This window comes from Podarcis cretensis (assembly GCF_951804945.1).
Source record: "Podarcis cretensis genome assembly, chromosome: 7".
Lineage (NCBI taxonomy): Eukaryota > Metazoa > Chordata > Lepidosauria > Squamata > Lacertidae > Podarcis > Podarcis cretensis.
In genome coordinates, this window is record NC_137176.1 from 83,747,377 (window position 1) to 83,766,891 (window position 19,515).

General features: G+C 45.5%; 1 protein-coding gene across 3 annotated transcripts in view; it reads right to left on the minus strand.

Moving 5' to 3' along the window:
* Positions 1-346: 346 nt before the first annotated feature.
* The window catches only part of ST3GAL1 (ST3 beta-galactoside alpha-2,3-sialyltransferase 1), a 121,114-nt gene continuing 101,945 nt past the window's right edge, over positions 347-19,515 (minus strand). For all 3 annotated transcript variants that reach the window (XM_079984467.1, XM_079984468.1, XM_079984469.1), the window contains 4 exons: positions 17,044-17,223; positions 11,294-11,339; positions 8,420-8,539; positions 347-5,538 (listed from right to left, as the gene is read on the minus strand). In XM_079984467.1, the coding sequence (XP_079840593.1) occupies positions 5,365-5,538; positions 8,420-8,539; positions 11,294-11,339; positions 17,044-17,223 (520 nt within the window). In that variant the 3' untranslated portion in view covers positions 347-5,364. The remainder of the gene's footprint in view (positions 5,539-8,419; positions 8,540-11,293; positions 11,340-17,043; positions 17,224-19,515) is intronic.

Genomic DNA, 19,515 nt, shown 5'->3' on the forward strand with positions numbered 1-19,515 from the left:
AGCAGCGGGAGCGCACCCCGCCGCAGGGATTCGAACCGCCGACCTTTCGATTGGCAAGCCCTAGGCGCTGAGGCTTTAACCCACAGCGCCACCTGCGTCCCTCATCGCCCTGCTACCAATCCCCAAATACAGTCGCACCGTAGATTTGTATAACAGCATCACTATATTGGCAGTTTTATTTTCAGTTCCTTTCCTAACAACCCATAGCACGGAATCTGATTCTTCACAGCTGCCACACACTCAATCAACAATTTAACCAATTAACTGACCGCAAGCTCCTGCGGTCAGCGAGCACAATTTCTTTAATCAGACGCCAAGTCAAATAAAGAGGCCTTCGAGAGGGAGGGGTGATTACAATAAAAAAATTTATTCGAAGTCGTTTGCATCGTATTGAAAATGTCAACAATAAATAAGATGTCGCCAAATAAAACAAAGTGATCCTTCATTTGGAGAGAGAAGAGTGATCATATAAAGAGTAGTATAATAAAGAAAGATAGATAGAAAGAAGACTTTGACGACAACCCTGGAGACAAGTGTCAAAGAAATTTGGCTTTGCTCAAAACACCCACACCTACAAATAAATACTTTAAAAAGATAATTTAGCAGGGACATTCCAGACCTACTGGGCAACACTAGCAATTGAACCAGGTATTTCTGTATGCAAAGCTCTACTTTCGAGCTACGGTTCTTTCCTCAAAAGGGGAGCTTGCAGGGCCTGGCACTTCACCCTTGCCCCCACCGACATTTCTGTGATTAAGGTCGCCAACTGATCAGGAAACCTATCTAGGCCTGCTCCTCCGCCTTCAACACCCACTCCACCTTCAAAAAAATTGGTGGGTAAAAGCTTCTCCACAGAGTGGAAAGTTGCAGGCAGCAACTCATGCAGACCCTGTTGAAATGGATTTAAATTAGGCAATTGAGTTCAACGCGTCTGCCCATTGCCTCCAGTTCAAGTTGTTGTTAAAGGCACAAGAGCACAAGTAGGTGTATATATATAAAGCTGGTAACCCTCACTGCGATCATAGCAGGAAGACAGCTATAGAGTGTTACTGGTTACTAGAGTTTTGCTGGAAAATGAGAAAACCCTTGTCATTTTGACTGTCATATTAGCTTCCATTTTTAATCAATAAATCACTGATCACCCGGTATCAGAAAAGTGAGAAAGGCTGGCTTTGCCGCCTAGAGGTAAACAGAGACACAGTCTCCTTCTTCTCAGCCAAGGGGAGAACATGCACTTTCTGAATGCTTACGAAAGCTACTGGACATAGAATCTCACTCATTAAAGCAGGGCTGGTCTGTGACCACTGGACCTGCTTGCTGGGAGTCCATCTCCAAACAGTGCCCAAAGCCCTGCCTGCTTTTTAAAGGCTCAAATATTGAAGCAAGGGATTTTTGGGTGTGTGCCTAAGTTGCTTGGGAACTTGCAGCCTTGCCAAATCAGACGCCAGAAGTATAAGCAGAACGCAGAAGAGAATTCTGCAAAAAGCAGCAACACGACCCAACAGAAAAGAAGGGCGAGAAATTACACCCACCCAACAAACACACCTTGATTTAAAAACGATAAGTCAACAAGTTTCTTAAGAGTGATTTCTTTCCTTAAAAAAATAATACCACAGGTTCCGGAAGAAGAAGAAAACATTATGGAGGATAACCAAATAAGCAGCTCTTTTGAGAACATTTGCTTTACGTTCTTACACTCCAAGCTCTGCTGAGGTGGGCTGGTGAATAGTTTGATTGGGCTAAAGGTGCCAGTTTGTCTCCGCCTTCTGGCAGGGATTCTTGTGCCAGGACAGGCAGAAATCCAACCGGGGAAGCTGCTTCTCATCACAACATTTGGGAGCCAAGGGAAAGCTTTCCCAGTTGGACATCTCCTTGGCTTGTGGGAAACAAAGGCATCATTCTGAGCTCTCATTGAGACTGAGTGAGCACAGTGCAGTCTGCGCCCCTGACTAGAGAGCAGGGGTTGCTAACACACACAAACACACAACCTGCAGCCCTCATGGCTATGTGAGAAAACCCATAAGCTTTCTGCTTGCTCGGATATTTACAGGGACATTCTGTGGTCGGGACATCTGTGTGCTCAAAGCAGTTCTTCTCCTTCCTATGAACTTCCACTTTCTATTCTTCCTTCATTAATGCCTTCCATCGCTACTCCATGTTTTCATTCTCCCTACCAACCTAGAACTTTTTATCTTTCTTTTTTAAAGAAACGCAATACATATATTCACATACTTGATTGGAAAACCCCCCTCAAAATACTGGAACAAGGAATAAGGTAAAGGTAAAGGAACCCTGACCATTAGGTCCAGTCGTGACCGACTCTGGGGTTGCGGCGCTCATCTCGCTTTATTGGCCGAGGGAGCCGGTGTACAGCTTCCATGTCATGTGGCCAGCATGACTAAGCCGTTTCTGGCAAACCAGAGCAGCGCACGGAAATGCCGTTTACCTTCCCGCCGGAGCAGTACCTATTTATCTACTTGCACTTTGACGTGCTTTCGAACTGCTAGGTTGGCAGGAGCAGGGACCGAGGAACGGGAGCTCACCCCATCACGGGGATTTGAACCGCCGACCTTCTGATCGGCAAGTCCTAGGCTCTGTGGTTTAACCCACAGCGCCACCCGCATCCCGGAACAAGGAATAAATTAAGCCAATTTCACAATTCTGACCCAGTCACAGATTGTGCTCAGGGTAAGAGCACCACCCAAAGCCAAGCCATGTATCTCAGTTCTTTCCGTCTTTGTAGGGAAGGTTTTCCAGATCTCATGCAATGATGAACCAGAGTTCCTTTTAAAGGGGAACTGGACATCAGGGACTGAAACTAGAATCTTTCACATGCATAACAAGTGCCTCTGAGTTCAGTCCTCCTCGGGTGCTAACTACAAATTGATTTATTCGGTTGTTGTTCCGACCCTATAAGCTCAGAGTACGATGTTGAGAAAAACAACATTATTTCCAGTCTGTAAAACAGGGTTGCCAATTAATTGGGGCAGTCTGGCCTGCTCTTGTGCATTTTGAGCAGCGACCCTGATCTGCAGGCGATGATTCCCACAATGTGCAGATAAGAATTAGCCGCTTGCGGATCATGGTGCTGTGAAAGGCACAGGCGCAGAGGCAGGCAAAAGGAACTGGCAACCCTACCAGGGAATCAAAACAATTCTGGGGCAGACAATAACATCCTTGCTGCGGCACTCGTTTCGAACAGGTTTCGAACTACACCTGCGCCGTGAAATTAATGACGGCAACCCACTGGGGCTAAGGGTCAAATGGCAAGTTTTCAAAAAGCTTCCTTAAATCTGGCCCCTTTTGTTTTGAGGGAAAAGCAACCGTCCTGATCCCCACATCGTCCCCTTCCTGCTGAAATACAGCTGGTTTATGCATTCTTATTTATTTAAAAATAATAATTGTGTTTATCCTCGGATGTGGGTTGCCCGTGAGAACTAAAAAGCCTTGCACGAGATCTTTCGGAGAGTTTTTCAGAAAGGGTTTCTCTCTCCTTTTTATAGTGACAATTAAAATAGATACACACTATTTTTATTTTTTTAAAAAAGGAAATAAGAAGGTAGCATAGCCGCCTGGATTTTCAGGACAAAGAATCACTCTGACCCCCCCCCCCCCCAATGTCCCCTCAAGAGGTCCCATGACCAGCGGCACGAGACAACTTTAACGTGGATCTGCCCATCACCGTTTTCTTGAAACCGCCACACGGCCGTCTTCCTAACAGTCTCACAATTAGTTCCTGTGGCAAATGCTTCGTTAAGGACGGCTTCCCCTCACTTCATTCTCTGGAAGAGGATGCTTTCTACAACGTTCCAGCCCAATCTCTTCCTGTCACCTTCGCTTAAGGGCCTTGTTAACTGTGGAGATCATCCCTTCCTCTTTTCATTGTTTATAAGGTTCCTGACGGTGCGATCCTATGCTTGTCTGCTCAGAAGTAAGCTGTATGGAGTTCGCTGGGGACTTACTCCCAAGTAATCCCATTCCCTGGCCATGGATCTCACATCTTGATTCTGCTCACTCCTCCGATGTAGCCCTTGAACAATATCTTCCTGGGGTGGAGACAATTTCCTTCCACTTCAGGACAATTTCACACAGGAGCCACCTACCGCAGCAGTAAAAAATAGAAGCCAAAAAAAAATCTTCTTTTTTTAATAAAAAACCCCACATTCTTTTAAAAATAAGGCAAAAACGTTTCTCTCTCTCAAAAACAAAAACAAAACCCGACTGTTGCTCGTGAACCTTTCAAGTAGACTGAAGAAAGCTGTTGATAAAAAAAACTGATGACGGTAAGTAGCGTTGAACTTTGGTCAGTTATTTCCCTATATATATATATATAAAAGGTTTAATCGAGGGATTTCAGTCTCGGTGAGAGCCGAACAAGACAAAACAACTCTCCCTTTTATATTCTTGATATTTCAGAAAGGCACATGTCAATGACAAAAATTTATATAGATATAAAAATAACTTCATTTCTCTGATTGGTAGCAGAGTCGAAAGCTCAGAAGCGGCGAGAAAGACATTTTTAAAAGGTAAACAATAGTGACTAGTTTACTCCAGCTTCTTAAATCTTCATTTTCAAACCCCCCCCCCATTTTCCCTCCTTAATTATGGCTATGAAGAAGAGCAAATACATTTCACACGGGGGGGGGGGGGGGGAGAATCCACAGTAATAACTGGAAAGTGTTTCATTCAATATTCCCAGCTCTTGGCAAATAGAATAATAGAATCATAATATTTTAGAGTTGAAAGGGACCCCCCAAGGGCCATCTAGTTCAACCCACTGCAATGCAGGAATCTCAGTGAAAGCTGGTGCCAATTTTTGCCGGCTGGTGACAAATGCACACTTGATCATAATGCAATATGGGAGCTCGGAGGTCTAGCAAGGTCGCTGCTCCCGGGAGAAGATAAAAAACAGAATTAGCTCCTTTTTGAGGTAATTTGTGAACGGAGAGGGTGTTTCACATCCACTGTTGTCAGGAATGAAATCCAACATCTCTTTCGCTGTGTTTTCGGTCCCAGAGAAAATGAAAGCTCAAGATATGCATTCTCAGAAAGACGAAAGGGGGTTGGGGGTTGGGATCTAACTTTTGCTTCCTTTAACTTGCACAACGCAAGATTTACAGAGTGGAAATGTCTCACGAAAGGGAGAGTGACGAAGCAGGAAGAGGAATCCTCCCACATACTTCAAACGTTGGTAAAGAATTCTTGGGAACCCAGCAATGCCGCTTGCAAACTGCAACCCGGCGGTCGTTCCTGGCTTTGTGGGCTAAGGCGTGAGATACAGTCAACTCCTAGACCCCTTTCGTTTCGGCAAAAGTCTCTGTATTCCCCGTAAGTCAGAAATCACAGCGCTCCCCGTGACCGGGGTCATCTGCCCTTGAAAAAGCGTACTTTGTCGACCGAGGCAAGAGTCAACGTTACATTGGATTCAAAATCCCCGTCGTGGACGCCCGTCTGGCGGAAAGCTCCAGCTGATGGGTTGTTCTCCCAGTAGTGGTGCCAGTTCCCTTTGCTGTCGGCTCCGAAGCCGTAAAGGTCCACCTGCATGGAAAAAGAGAAAAGAACTCTGAAGAAGTCTCAGCCTTCAACGTAGCAAGTGCTCTGCTTTAAAGCCCTAAACGGCCTCGGCTCAGTATACCTGAAGGAAAGTCTCCACCCCCATCATTGTGCCCGGACGCTGAGGTCCAGCGCCAAGGGCCTTCTGGCGGTTCCCTCACTGCGAGAAGCCAAGTTACAGGGAACCAGGCAGAGGACCTTCTTGGTAGTGGCACCAGCCCTGTGGAACGCCCTCCCACTAGATGTCAAAGAGATAAACAACTACCTGACATTTAGAAGACATCTGAAGGCAGTCCTGTTCAGGGAAGTTTTTAATGTGTGACATTTTAATGTATTTTTAATCTTTGTTGAAAGCTGCCCAGAGTGGCTGGGGAAACCCAGCCAGATGGGCGGGGTGCAAATAATAAATTATTATTATTATTATTATTATTATTATTATTATTATTCTAATAACATTGTTGGCAAGGTGATGTCTCTGCTTTTTAAGATGCTGTCTAGGTTTGCCATCGCCTTTCTCCCAAGAAACAGGCGTCTTTTAATTTCGTGGCTGCTGTCACCATCTGCAGTGATCATGGAGCCCAAGAAAGTAAAATCTGTCACTGCCTCCATTTCTTCCCTTTCTATTTGCCAGGAGGTGATGGGACCAGTGGCCATGATCTTCTTTAGAAGATCAAACCTATCCATTCTTAAGGAAATCAGCCCTGAGTGCTCACTGGAAGGACAGATCCTGAAGCTGAGGCTCCAATATTTTGGCCACCTCATGAGAAGAGAAGACTCCCTGGAAAAGACCCTGATGTTGGGAAAGATGGAGGGCACAAGGAGAAGGGGACGACATCCAGAAAGACATCCAAGTTGGTGACCACCTGTATCTCATATAGTATTCAACCTCTTTCCCCATTTCCATCGATGGAAGCCCTCTGCAAGCTCATGTGGTGAGGGGAGAGCGGGAACGAGATTCCTGACCCTTCCATCTCCTTCCCATCCCCAGCTTCATCACCTTCCCCAAGCAGAGAAGGAGCCCATCTGTAGATGTTGAGCTTTCCAACATATCTCCAATCTCCCTGCCACATGATAGTAATTGTGCGTGTGGGAGAAGAATGAATGAATCGGGTTTAAGTCATATATAGCGGTACCTCGGGTTATAGACACTTCAGGTTAAAGACTCTGCTAACCCAGAAATAGTACCTCGGGTTAAGAACTTTGCTTCAGGATGAGAACAGAAATCGTGTGGCGGCAGCAAGAGGCCCCATTAGCTAAAGTGGTACCTCAGGTTCAGAACAATTTCAGGTTAAGAACGGACCTCCAAAACGAATTAAGTTCTTAACCCGAGTTACCACTGTACCTGAACAAGTTAAAGGACCCCCGGATGGTTAAGTGCAGTCAAAGGCAACTATGGGGTTGCGGCGCTCATCTCGCTTTCAGGCTGAGGGAGCTGGCGTTTGCCCACAGACAGCTTTCTGGGTCATGTGGCCAGCATGACTAAACTGCTTCTGGTGCAACGGGACACCTTGATGGAAACCAGAGTGCACGGAAACGCCATTTACCTTCCTGCCACAGCAGTACTTATTTATCTACTTGCACTGGCGTGCTTTTGAACTGCTAGGTTTGCAGGAGCTGGGACAGAGCAATGGGAGCTCACCCCGAAGGGATTCGAACCGCCAACCTTCTGATCAGCAAGCCCAAGAGGCTCAGTGGTTTACACCACAGCGCCACCTGCGTCTCTGTGTACCTGAATAACCCAGACCTGACACTCAGCATCTATTTTTACCCTCACTGCAGGGGTTGTGAGGAACAGGTCTTCTCCAATAGTTTACTATTTGGAAAAATGCGGTCCCTCCTCTCTCTCGTTTTCTTTTCCATGCCAAAGGAGGAGTTTGAAAGCCTCTTCTTTTGATTTAAAACTAACCACAGTTCCTTGTGACCTCTGAATCCGGCAACTGTGGTTTGTTTAAATGAACTGTGTGAGCCTTGTTCACTCCCATCTGTTCTGTGAGGAGGAGGCTAGAAGCTTTCATTTTTGCTCGGTTACCTGAACTTGGTTACATCTGAACTTGGAGAATTAGCCCATATTCACACCTCACTGAAGATGTGAATTATGTGCATATTCACACTTCATTGAGGATGTGAATTATGTGCAGAATAAAGTGGCACTGTTACTTCTCATGAATTGGAAGCGGTGGTTCTATGATGTCTGCAATGCTCACAAGCACTCCAGGGATCTGTGCTCGGTTTAGAAAGTGGAAGCTTTCACTGGCGGAAATGACTGGCAGAATCCGAGACCAGGGAGAAGAGTTGGTGGAGGAAGATTGGAGGAAATTTAAAGACTATTTACAGAAACATTGTAAAATTAATATCTGTTAGAAGGATGTTGGAATAATATTATATGATTTTAGCAGGAATGATATAAAGGATTTGGGAATAACTGACTGTTAATTGGTGAAAGGAGGAAAAGTAAAGTTACATTATATTAAGACAATTTACAGGACAAAAATTTTAAAAGAGGGAAAGGATTTGCTGAAATGGATAATTGACCTAGAATACAAAAAAGGGAGGTGTGAGGAGGTCAAGGAAATAAGCTAATGAAAGATTAGTAATGAGGAGATTTGATGCATTTTTCTTTGTGTTTTTGTTTTTGTTTAATGGGTTTTATCTCTCTGTTTTTTTCCCCTTTTTTATATTGCGATGTGTTGTTTTGTTTTTGTTTAATGTGGCATTTTTACTTTTTTTTCTGTAATTTTTGAAACTTTAATAAATATTATTAAAAAAAGAAAAGAAAGTGGAAGCTTTCGTTCTCCCTCTTGAGCGGGCATAGTGGCAAACCACAGTTTCCCGTGATGTCTACACCGAGCCCTAGCATTGCACGTACCTCATCGCAGATGTGAAGAGCAAATATAACCGACAGGAAGCCTGTTGAGGGGTATCTCCCATGATGATGCAGCCAGTTATCATAAACGTATTTTATGAAGAAGGGATGATAAATCAGGATCTGCACAGAATGAATCAACAGGCCTTGTTAGTTTGATTGCAGATACAACACTGAGGCAAGAAAGGTCGCTAAGACGAGATATGAAATTGGACAAGGTTAGAAGTCGCTGAATTCAAGTGCAAAATTGCAGTAAAAGGTGGGGTTTCAAAATCAGGATTTGTGTATTTATTCACCTGCCTTACCATGTAAAAACCAGGATGGGTCAGAACATTTAGAACATGAGTGGCCCTTGTGGTCCTCCAAATGCTATTGGTCTTTGCCTCCAACTCCTATTTGCCCCAGGCAATAAACCAGAGCTTTCCAAACTTTCCATGTTGGGGGACACACTTTTTAGACATGCAGCATTTCGTGACACAGTAATTCAGTTTTACTAGCAAACCGGAGGTTCAACTGACCCCTTTCCAGCCCCTGGAAGAGCGTGGGGAGCATCTGGCGGTTCCCTCATTGCGAGAAGCAAAGCTACAGGGAACCAGGCAGAGGGCCTTCTCGGTAGTGGCGCCCGCCCTGTGGAACGCCCTTCCAGCAGATGTCAAAGCGATAAACAACTACCTGACATTCAGAAGACATCTTAAGGCAGCCCTGTTCAGGGAAGTTTTTAACGTGTGATATTTTACTGTATTTTTGGTTTTTATGGAAGCCGCCCAGAGTGGCTGGGGAGGCCCAGCCAGATGGGCGGGGTAGAAATAATAAATTAATTATTATTATTATTATTATTATTATTATTTGTGTGACACACCTACACACTGCAGCCGACACACTAACATGTCGCGACACACAGTTTGGAAAGCTCCACAAGAAACGAAGAGTTCAAGGAAATGCTTCATGTGCAGTTCCCATCACCACCAGTGGGTGGAGATGCAGCCACGCCACTGAACTGCTAGCTTGGTTCCTGCTGGTTACAGGGTGGGAAATATGAACAGCATCACTTTGCAAGTCCCCCTTGGAACTTTGGCTCCTTCCCCCTGACATGATATGGGGTTTGTTGTAAGGATGGAGGGATCTGTAATTTTTTCTTCTGTCCCCCCCCCTTTTACATGTGTTCATTCATAAATCAATTTCACCACATTTCTACAGTCACCTGATAAAAAAAAAAACACCCTGTACAAAAATCCTCCTATATAATGCGTATTGTTAAATGTTTCATTGCAAAGTAGGTACTGGGACTGTGGCTCAGTAGTATGGCATCTGCTTTGTTTGAAGAATGCCTCGAATTCAATTCTCAGCATCCCTTGGTAGAGCAGGGAATGTCCCCTTTTAAGAAAACAAAAAACAAAAACACGGAGAGCAGCTGCCAGTCAGTGTAGACAATACTGAGCTATATGGGCCAATAGTCTCGACTCAGTATAAGGCAACTAAACATGCTACAGTGGTACTTCAGGTTACATATGCCTCAGGTTACAAACACTTCAGGTTACAGACGCTTCAGGTTACAGACTCCGCTAACCCAGAAATAGTACCTTGGGTTAAGAACTCTGCTTCAGGATGAGAACAGAAATCTCGCGGTGGCATCACGGCAGCAGTGGGAGGCCCCATTAGCTAAAGTGATGGCTCAGGTTAAGAACAGTTTCAGGTTAAGAACGAACCTCCAGAATGAATTAAGTTCTTAACTCAAGGTACCACTGTATTGCAAAATATGTATTTTATCTCAATGTACAGACCCCTGGTAATGGACTTGACTGGCCGGCTAAACCAGGCAAGTGTAACTGATGGGTCTCAAACCCTCAGTGAATTAGGGACTTCCCCTGCATGTGAAGATAGGCTTCAGTGGATACAGAGGACGAGACCAATAGTGTGCTAACGCAGCAGTGTGAACTTTGCCCCTGAAGGTGCACTCCATTGCTTCTCAAGACAGATGGATGCCAGCGACACACTTCCAGATCAACTTTATCCTAAAACACACATTTCCTGTGTGCTTTTGGGTACAAGATACCTAAAAGATCGTCTGACCCCTTGTACACCCTACTGATCACTGCAGATACCATCTGTTCCCATCTTCCTTCTGTTGTTGAAATTGGACTTTTGGTGGGATGGCATCTGTCCTGTGGAATTTCTTCCCGCTGCATATCAGATAAGCACCACTGCTGTTGAAAAGCTTCCTCTTTTAACAAGCCATTAAACCAGGTTTTTTTAATCCCACTTTGTAACCATATTGGATTTGAAATAGTTTTGATATAAGAAATTATTCTATATAAGTTTGCTACTGCTGATACTTTTATTGCTCAGTTGTTTCAAGGTGTTTCCCAGGAAGTTATGCATAAATGGAACTAACTTTGTGTGTTGTGTTGTGTGTGTTACAATTTAGAATATTCATTTAAACAACCTTAAAATATCAATGACTTCCCTTCCTCTCCTTCCATGGTTCATTCTGCATAACATAAATCCCTCCATTTTTTATATAAACCAAACCCTTCAGCATTCCATTATTGCATCCATCAAAACTTATTTATACTGCTGAATTTATCTTAATGCTGCCAACGTTTTCAAGTGTACACAAAATGGAACTAACTTTGTAAGCGAGAACTGCCAATCTTAGAGAAGTTCCATCTATGGTTAGCCAGCTGAACAGCTCAGTTGGTAGAGCACAAGACTCTTAATCTCATGGTTGTGGGTTCGAGTCCTACGCTGGGCAAAAATTCCTGCATTGAAGGGCCGGTCTTTTCTGATTCTACAATTCTACGGTAAGAAGGATCATCTGAATGTAGCCCATGCTTACGTACGGAAGAACTTTGTGGCCAGATCAGAGCAATAACTCACCTTGCCTTTGTTGACTTTGATTTTGCGTGGCACTGGAATATATGTGCTGTCAAAGAAAATATATATGTGAGTCAGTAAAAGCAAGTTACACCCTGTGTGACATGCAGTAATTTTTTTTAAAAAAGTAAAACATCCACCCTTACTTCTAAATCCAAAGTCTTGGCATATATGTCATTTATGAATGAGACACTAAATTAAAATGCCGAGGTTGTAGGTTTGCAAAATATAGGGAGGAATTCAGATCGCTATTCTGTCACAGTGCATTTCTGCTTGGAAGATGGAGCAAACTCCCATTAGGGCCTGTTGAATTTGTCAACTTTCAAATTCCAAAAAATGAGGGGATGCTAAAAAGTGTGACTTGGGAATTCGAAAGGTATTTTGGTTTAATTAATATGATTAATATGATTTAGTTTGGCCTGGTAAGTAAAATGTGTGTAAAATGACATAGAAATCATTAAAAATGGTTGCCGAGTACCTGTAGTTACATTATATATCAATAATATATTTATTTATTATTATTATTTAGCATTACCTGACATTTTCAGAAGGCAAAATTAAAATTCTTTGGTTTTCCTAAAGCAGTGCTTCTTCATCAAACGTAGACTTACCAAGCTAAATGTTGTCCAGTCACAAAAATAATAGAGGATTTGAATTCCTCGTACCAAAAAACACACATATTTTTAAGACTCTTGACTGAATAAATTCGCAAAAGTTAAGTTTAATTCCCTAAAATGGCACACCTTACTCCCCCATGTGCTGTCCTGGGGTTCTCTTGACCCCTCGCCCCAGCAGAGCTGATCTGGGGCACATGGGTGCAGGACATATGAAAAAGCCCCACTTGTGCTAGCAGGACTTCTGCTAGCACAGCTGTTTTATTTCCCTCCAGCCCATAGTCAATTTGCCAAAAGTTAAACACAGAAAGGGCATTAAACCTTAGGCGAGCAAAGACTGGCAGCTCCATGTCTCTCCACAAGCCCTGTTCCTGAATGGCTAAGCTACTGTGATGTCATGGAATGTTCACTCCCTCCCTCTACTCCTCACAGCTGTCAGTCAACAGAATGCCCTCCCTTTCCCCAACCAATGTTCTGTCTGTCCTGCCTCCATGGCAGAACACTCAGGTTTGCCGTGGATCAAGGAAGAAGTTCTTTCATCCTCAGAAAAAGTCAATAGCTGCTGTGAAACCCACTTTTTTAAAAAAAACACACACACATATCTTTTTTTTTTTACAGAAAAGAATTCCCTGCCATATATGTGGCATTCTGGTTTGGATGAAGCCGTTGCTAAAATCCATTTCTTTACCAAAGGGAGACTAATCCATTCCCTTAAACTCGGCTAATAAGAACAGAGGCTTTTGTCAATTCCCAAATAAACCCTGGAACGTGAAACCTTTGATGAATGCTTCGGTTTGTGCTCATCCTGTCCAGGAAGTTTGCTTTGATTCTGTTACACTGTAAGCTGCCTAAATTTCTTTAGCCTTTGCTCCATCGCATTACATGGAAACATTCACGTTCCCTTGCTTCCTGCTGCTTGCTTTTCACGGACAGCGAGATCAAAGGAAGGAACCCTGACCCCTTCTCCTCCACCCCCCCCCCCCAAATAAATAAGGCACAATAGAGAGGGGAGAAAATAGAGGACGTGCCACGCAGCACATTGTATCTCAGTATGCAAAACCACAAATTTGCATATCCGTTTCTATTTAACGATTTTCCTCTCTCATTTCCTAGTTCTGTTTAGCAAAAAGAGGCACCGTTATTATGATGAAATCTGTGTGTATTGAGAGAGAACATCAATATGGAAATAGGGATCTGGTGCGTTATTCTTATCCTGGCTAGTAGGCTATGGACGGCTTACATGTTTAACATGAGTCAACAGTGTGATGCAGCAGCAAAAAAGGTGAATGCTATTCTAGGCTGCATCAACAGAAATCTAGCGTCCAGATCAAGGGAAAGGATAAAGTAAAGGTAATGGGACCCCTGACCATTAGGTCCAGTCGTAACCGACTTTGGGGTTGCAGCGCTCATTTCGCTTTACTGGCCGAGGGAGCCGGTGTACAGCCTCCGGGTCATGTGGCCAGCATGACTAATCCGCTTCTGGCAAACCAGAGCAGCACATGGAAACGCCGTTTACCTTCCCGCCGGAGCGGTACCTATTGATCTACTTGCATTTTGACGTGCTTTCGAATTGCTAGGTTGGCAGGAGCAGGGACCGTGGAATGGGAGCTCACCCTGTCGTGGGGATTCGAACCACCGACATTCTGATCGGCAAGTCCTAGGCTCTGTGGTTTAACCCACAGCACCACCCACATCCCTGGTAGGGAAAGGATAGTCCCACTCTATTCTTCCTTGGTCATACCACACCTGCAGTACTGTGTCCAGTTCTGGGTGCCACAATTTAAGATGGATGTTGACAAGCTGGAACGTGTGCAGAGGACGGCGACCAAGATGATCAAGGGTCTGGAAACCAAGCCTTATGAGGAATGGTTGAAGGAGATGTATATGTTCAGCCTCGAAAAGAGGAGACTGAGAGGAGATATGATTTGTTGTTGTTGTTTAGTCATTTAGTCGTGTCCAACTCTTCGTGACCCCATGGACCAGAGCATGCCAGGCACTCCTATCTTCCACTGCCTCCCGCAGTTTGGTCAAACTCATGTTAGTGGAGATATGACAGCCATCTTCAAATATCTCAAGGGCCGTTATGTGGAAGATGGAGCAAGCTTGTTTTCTCCTGCTCTGGAGGGTAAGTCCTGAACCAATGGATTGAAGTTTCAGTTTCAATGGAATGAGATTCTAAACATCAGGAAGACCTTTTTCTGACAGCAATAACTGTTTGATAGTGGAACGGTCTCCCTCGGGAGGTTGTGGACTCTCCTTCCTTGGAGGTTTTTAAGCAGAGCTTGGGTGGCCATCTGTCATGGATGCTTTAGCTGAGATTCAGACGCTGAACCTGAGGGATCCCAGCCTGCACAGGATTCCCCGCCTCCAGAACCAGCTGAGCTGGGGTTGGGGCATGAGCCTGAAAGGTTCTCACCTGTGCTGGATCCTCAGGTGCAGGCACCAGCTGAGTCTGCTCTGGCTCCTGAGGTGATGGAGGACCCATTGCCTGCAGGTGCTCCACTCTCAGCACTGTCAGGGGAAGCTGAGGTTGCCTCTGGGTCCAGTAACCCTCCAACCTTTCCTGGGCTGCAGAGGCTCAGGGCAGAGAGGTGGAGGGAACAAAGTTCCCGCAGGAGGAGTGCTCTCCTCCAGGCCAGGAGAGGTGAGTCACCAGAGGATCGGGGCCGCCCTAATGCCTTGGGGCAGATAAAAGCCAGCCAGCCCCAGGTTGCGGGAGGAACCTTGTAGGTTGCCAGTTCCTACCTGAACCCTGTCCTGTGTTCCTGACCTCACCTGACTCCCTGCCCTGCACCCAGCTGCAGCTTTTATGGACTGCCTTCATATCGCACCTTTGACCTCGGACTGGACTCGGACCTTGCCTCTCGGTTAACCCACACGACCAGCACAATTAGCTTTTTTCGCTGTTGCATTTCTAGGCTGCATTTCTGGTCCTGATTGCTGGTTTCCCACAGGCATGTGGCTGGCCAGAACAAGATGCTGGACAAGATGGGACATTGGCTCTCCTTATGTTCAGTGGGACAGGTCTCAAATCCCCACTCACGTATGACGCCCCCTGGGTGACCTTGGGCCAGTCACTGCCTCGCAGGGTTGTTGTGGGGATTAAATGGGATGGGGGGGAGGATCACACAGTATGCCAACGTTGAGCTCTTTGGAGAAAAAGGTGAGCTATAAATGCAATAAATAAAAATAAATGTTCTTACTGCCAACAACAATGGCTGGATGAGGCCAAAGGCTCGTCCAATTCCGCATTCATTCTGTTCTCCCAACAGCCAGCCAGGTTCCTATGGGGTCATGACCGCTTGCTTCCCCCATATATCCTCGGTCTCAGTTGAGGCTCAAAATTGAGCTGCGCCTACTTTGGCTCTCTATGGCCCACTGCAGGGGAAAAGTGCTCTCACTTCATAAAAAAAAGTCCCTGTCCATTAATCACAAGCCCATCTTCTTCCTGCTTGCCAGAGGCCTGCTCTCTAACATTGTGTGCTCCTCGTGTTTTTAATTTCCTGGCTGGAACTCGGTGGGCTGCTGTGGCTTATAATAATAACCATCGTCCAGAAACTAACTTCAGGAACCTGCCTGATCTGATCGGCGGCAACTTCCAGATGCAATAAATGGAACAGGAAGGAGGCACGTAAGAATAAATATCAGGTGGGTGTTGGAGGGCGAGATTGAACACCTTCTAATAGCCTGCATTTGCCAACAAAGGTCCGTATAGTAAAAGCTATGGTTTTCCCAGTAGTGATGTATGGAAGTGAAAGCTGGACCATAAAGAAGGCTGATCGCCAAAGAATTGATGCTTTTGAATTATGGTGCTGGAGGAGACTCTTGAGAGTCCCATGGACTGCAAGAAGATCAAACCTATCCATTCTGAAGGAAATCAGCCCTGAGTGTTCACTGGAGGGACAGATCATGAAGCTGAGGCTCCAATACTTTGGCCACCTCGTGAGAAGAGAAGACTCCCTGGAAAAGACCCTGATGTTGGGAAAGAATGAGGGCACAAGGAGAAGGGGACGACAGAGGACGAGATGGTTGGACAGTGTTCTTGAAGCTACTAACATGAGTTTGACCAAACTGCGGGGGGCAGAGGAAGACAGAAGTGCCTGGCGCGCTCTGGTCCAGGGGGTCACGAAGAGTCGGACACGACTAAATACTAAAGAACAACAACAACAGCCTGCATCAGCCAGATATAGAATAATAGAATTGTAGAGTTGGGAAGAATTGAAGAGTTGGTTAGCCCAACCTGCTGTAATGCAGGAATCGCAATGGAAGAATCTCTGACCACAAGCTTAACATAAGTCAACATTGTGATGCAGCAGCAAAAACAGCTAATGCCACTTTAGGCTGGATCGACAGAAGTCTAGTGTTCAGATCAAGGGAAGTAATGGTCTCACTCGTATTCTGGAAACCAAACCTCAGGAGACTGAGAGGAGATACAATAGCCATCTTCAAATATGTCAAGGGCTGTCGCATGAAGGATGGAGCAAGCTTATTTTCTCATGCTCTGGAGGGTAGGACTCCAACCAATGGCTTCAAGTGACAAGAAAGGGGATTCTGACTAAACATCAGGAAGAACTTTCTGAAAGTAAGAGCTGCTCGACAGTGAAATGGACTCCCTCAGTTGATGGGCTTTCCTTGGAGGTTTGTAAGTAGAGGATGGACGGCCATCTGTCATGGATGAGTTAGTTGAGATTCCTGCATTGCACAGGATTAGACTAGAGTTCTTGCTTCCCTCTACAGTTCTATGATTCTACTATTCTGTGAGATCATATGAAGAGATCTGCTGGATCAAGTTGTGGGCTCACTATTACGTCCCTTGATCTAGATACTATACTTCTGTTGGTGCAGCCTAGAACAACATTTGCTTTTTTTGCTGCTGCATCGCACTGTTGACCCAACATGACTTGTCCATGGAAACTCCTAGATCTCATTCAGACTCCCTTGGGAGGTGGTGGACTCTCCTTCCTTGGAGGTCTTTAAGCAGAGATTAGATGGCCATCTGCCACCGATGCTTTAGTCGAGATTCCTGCATTTCAGGGGGTTGGACTAGATGAGTGGTCCACAAAGACTCCTAGATCTCGTCCAACAGAACTCGCTCAACTTCTCATGGCCTCCTAGAACAGAGCAGACACGGCCACTTACTGGTTGATGGTCCCTGTGGTGAGAGCGCTGATGACCCAGCGAAGGTCCAGGGTCTTGAACGGGATGACTATCATGCTGACGTTCTCGCCCAGTTCCTTGTAGCTCTCAGGGTAGACAAAGTGGTGGGTCGTCTTGCTGCCGACATCAGACTCATAGCCGGCTGTGGGGGCTTTGTTCATTCTGTGTGGTCCAAGAGAAGAGGGGTGAGGGAAAAAGCAGGCAACACTAGGAAGAGGTACATGGGGCAGGTAGGCATCATCTTGCCACAGGTGGCAACGGCCGCTATTGATGGGCGCATTTGCAGGCTGGATAAACTCTCCCCTTCCCACCTCATAAGTCTCACGGCCAGTCCCTGCACCCTGAATGGACTTCAGAACATTCTTCTGTTGGCTAAGGAAGGGTTCCTCTCAAGCACAGAAGTGCAATTGGTTCGACAGCTGCAACCGTTCCTGGATTGGGAAAGACTGACCATGGTAGTTCATGCATTGGCTAGATTACTGCAATGTGCCCTTTGTGGGGCTTCCCTTGTGCTTGACCAGGAAGCTGAGGTTAGTGCAAAACGCTGAAACACAGTTACTGACAGGAGCGAAACCTTGTCAGTATAGAACACTTGCCCAGAGATCTGTGCCGGTTCCTGATCTGCTCCCAGGTCAAGTTCAAGGTGTTACTGTTAGTATATAAAGCCATTAACAACCTGGGACCAGTTTACCTGCAAGATGTTGTGAACTGCCCTGAATCCTGTATACAGTATACAAAAATTACAGTATACGGCATATAGGGCAGTATATAAAATTAATTAATTAATAATACCACCCCACTCGACTGCTTCAATCTGCGGAACTGGGACTGTTAAAGGCTCCATATAACACCTGTTCTATATTTATAAGAAATCAGTCTTTTAGTGTGGCAGAACCAACACTTTGGAACTCCCTGCCTATTGCCACCAGGCAGAGAAACCTTTGCTGTATTCAATTTTTGCGCCTGCTAAAAACATTTTCCCTTTAGTCGAGCCTAACCAGACCTGGAGAAGGTTGAAGTATGTTTTAATCTGTTTTTAGTTTGTTGCCAATTTTATTTTTTTGAACGTTTTAAAGAGCTGGGTTTTTTGGTTTTTTGTTTTTTTTTTACTGATAATACTACAGTGGTACCTCGGGTTAAGTACTTAATTCATTCCGGAGGTCAGTTCTTAACCTGAACTGTTCTTAACCTGAAGCACACCACTTTAGTTAATGGGGCCTCCTGCTGCTGCTGTGCCGCCGGAGCACAATTTCTGTTTTCATCCTGAAGCTAAGTTCTTAACCTGAAGCACTATTTCTGGGTTAGTGGAGTCTGCAACCTGAAGCGTCTGTAACCTGAAGCGTCTGTAACCTAAGGTACCACTGTATTAGCTTTGTCAACCCCATGCCCTTTGAGGTGCTTTTTTTGTCTTTTTACGGTTAAGCAGCATTTAAATTGTATGAAACAATTGTATGTAAATAACTAAATTCAGCAGGGGGAGGAGAGGGGCCACGTGGGTGCCAGAAACACCCTTGCGGCTACGCTAACAGGCACAATTTGGCAAGCCAAACCATCTTGTACAGAAAGGAGAAAGGCCACAGAAATAGAGCCCCCACTCTTTTGGAAAACAGAGGGTCCCAGATTTGATCTCTGGCATCTCCAAGTACTGTACAGCTGGAAAGGATTCTTGTGTGAGATCCTGGACAGCTGCTGCCAGTGCTGTCAATACTGGGCTGGGTGGCCCAGAGGCCTGACGCCATGTAAGGCAGCTTCCCCTGGTCCTGAGCCCGATATGGGTGTCTGTACATTAGGTAAAGGTAAAGGGACCCCTGACCATTAGGTTCAGTCGTGGCCGGCTCTGGGGTTGTGGCACTCATCTCGCTTTATTGGCCGAGGGGGCCGGCATACAGCTTCTGGGTCATGTGGCCAGCATGACTAAGCCGCTTCTGGCAAATCAGAGCAGCGCATGGAAACGCCGTTTACCTTCCCGCCGGAGCGGTACCTATTTATCTTGCACTTTGACGTGCTTTCGAACTGCTAGGTTGGCAGGAGAAGGGAATGAGCAACAGGAGCTCACTCCGTCGCGGGGATTCGAACCACCGACCTTCTGATCGGCAAGTCCTAGGCTCTGTGGTTTAACCCACAGCGCCACCCGCGTCCATTAATGCCACCTAAATAACATGCTGGTAAGAAAGCCATGATGCCCACAAGTGGCTGGACCATGTTTGTGGTTAACATGACCTTTCATCCTCTATAAAATGTTTGCCAGTTCTTGTGGTTAGGGTGTGTGCGTGTATTTAACTAAACTATTCCCTGGATCATCCAGAACTCTGCCATAAAGAGTTCACTCAAGGTTGCTTGGATTCGGGAAAAGGCAATGGCACCCTGAGGCCTCTGAACACGAGCAGAGCTGCTAAAAGAGGGTGCTCCCTACAGGTGAACAGGCAGACGGGCAGTAATACAATGAAAAACCTC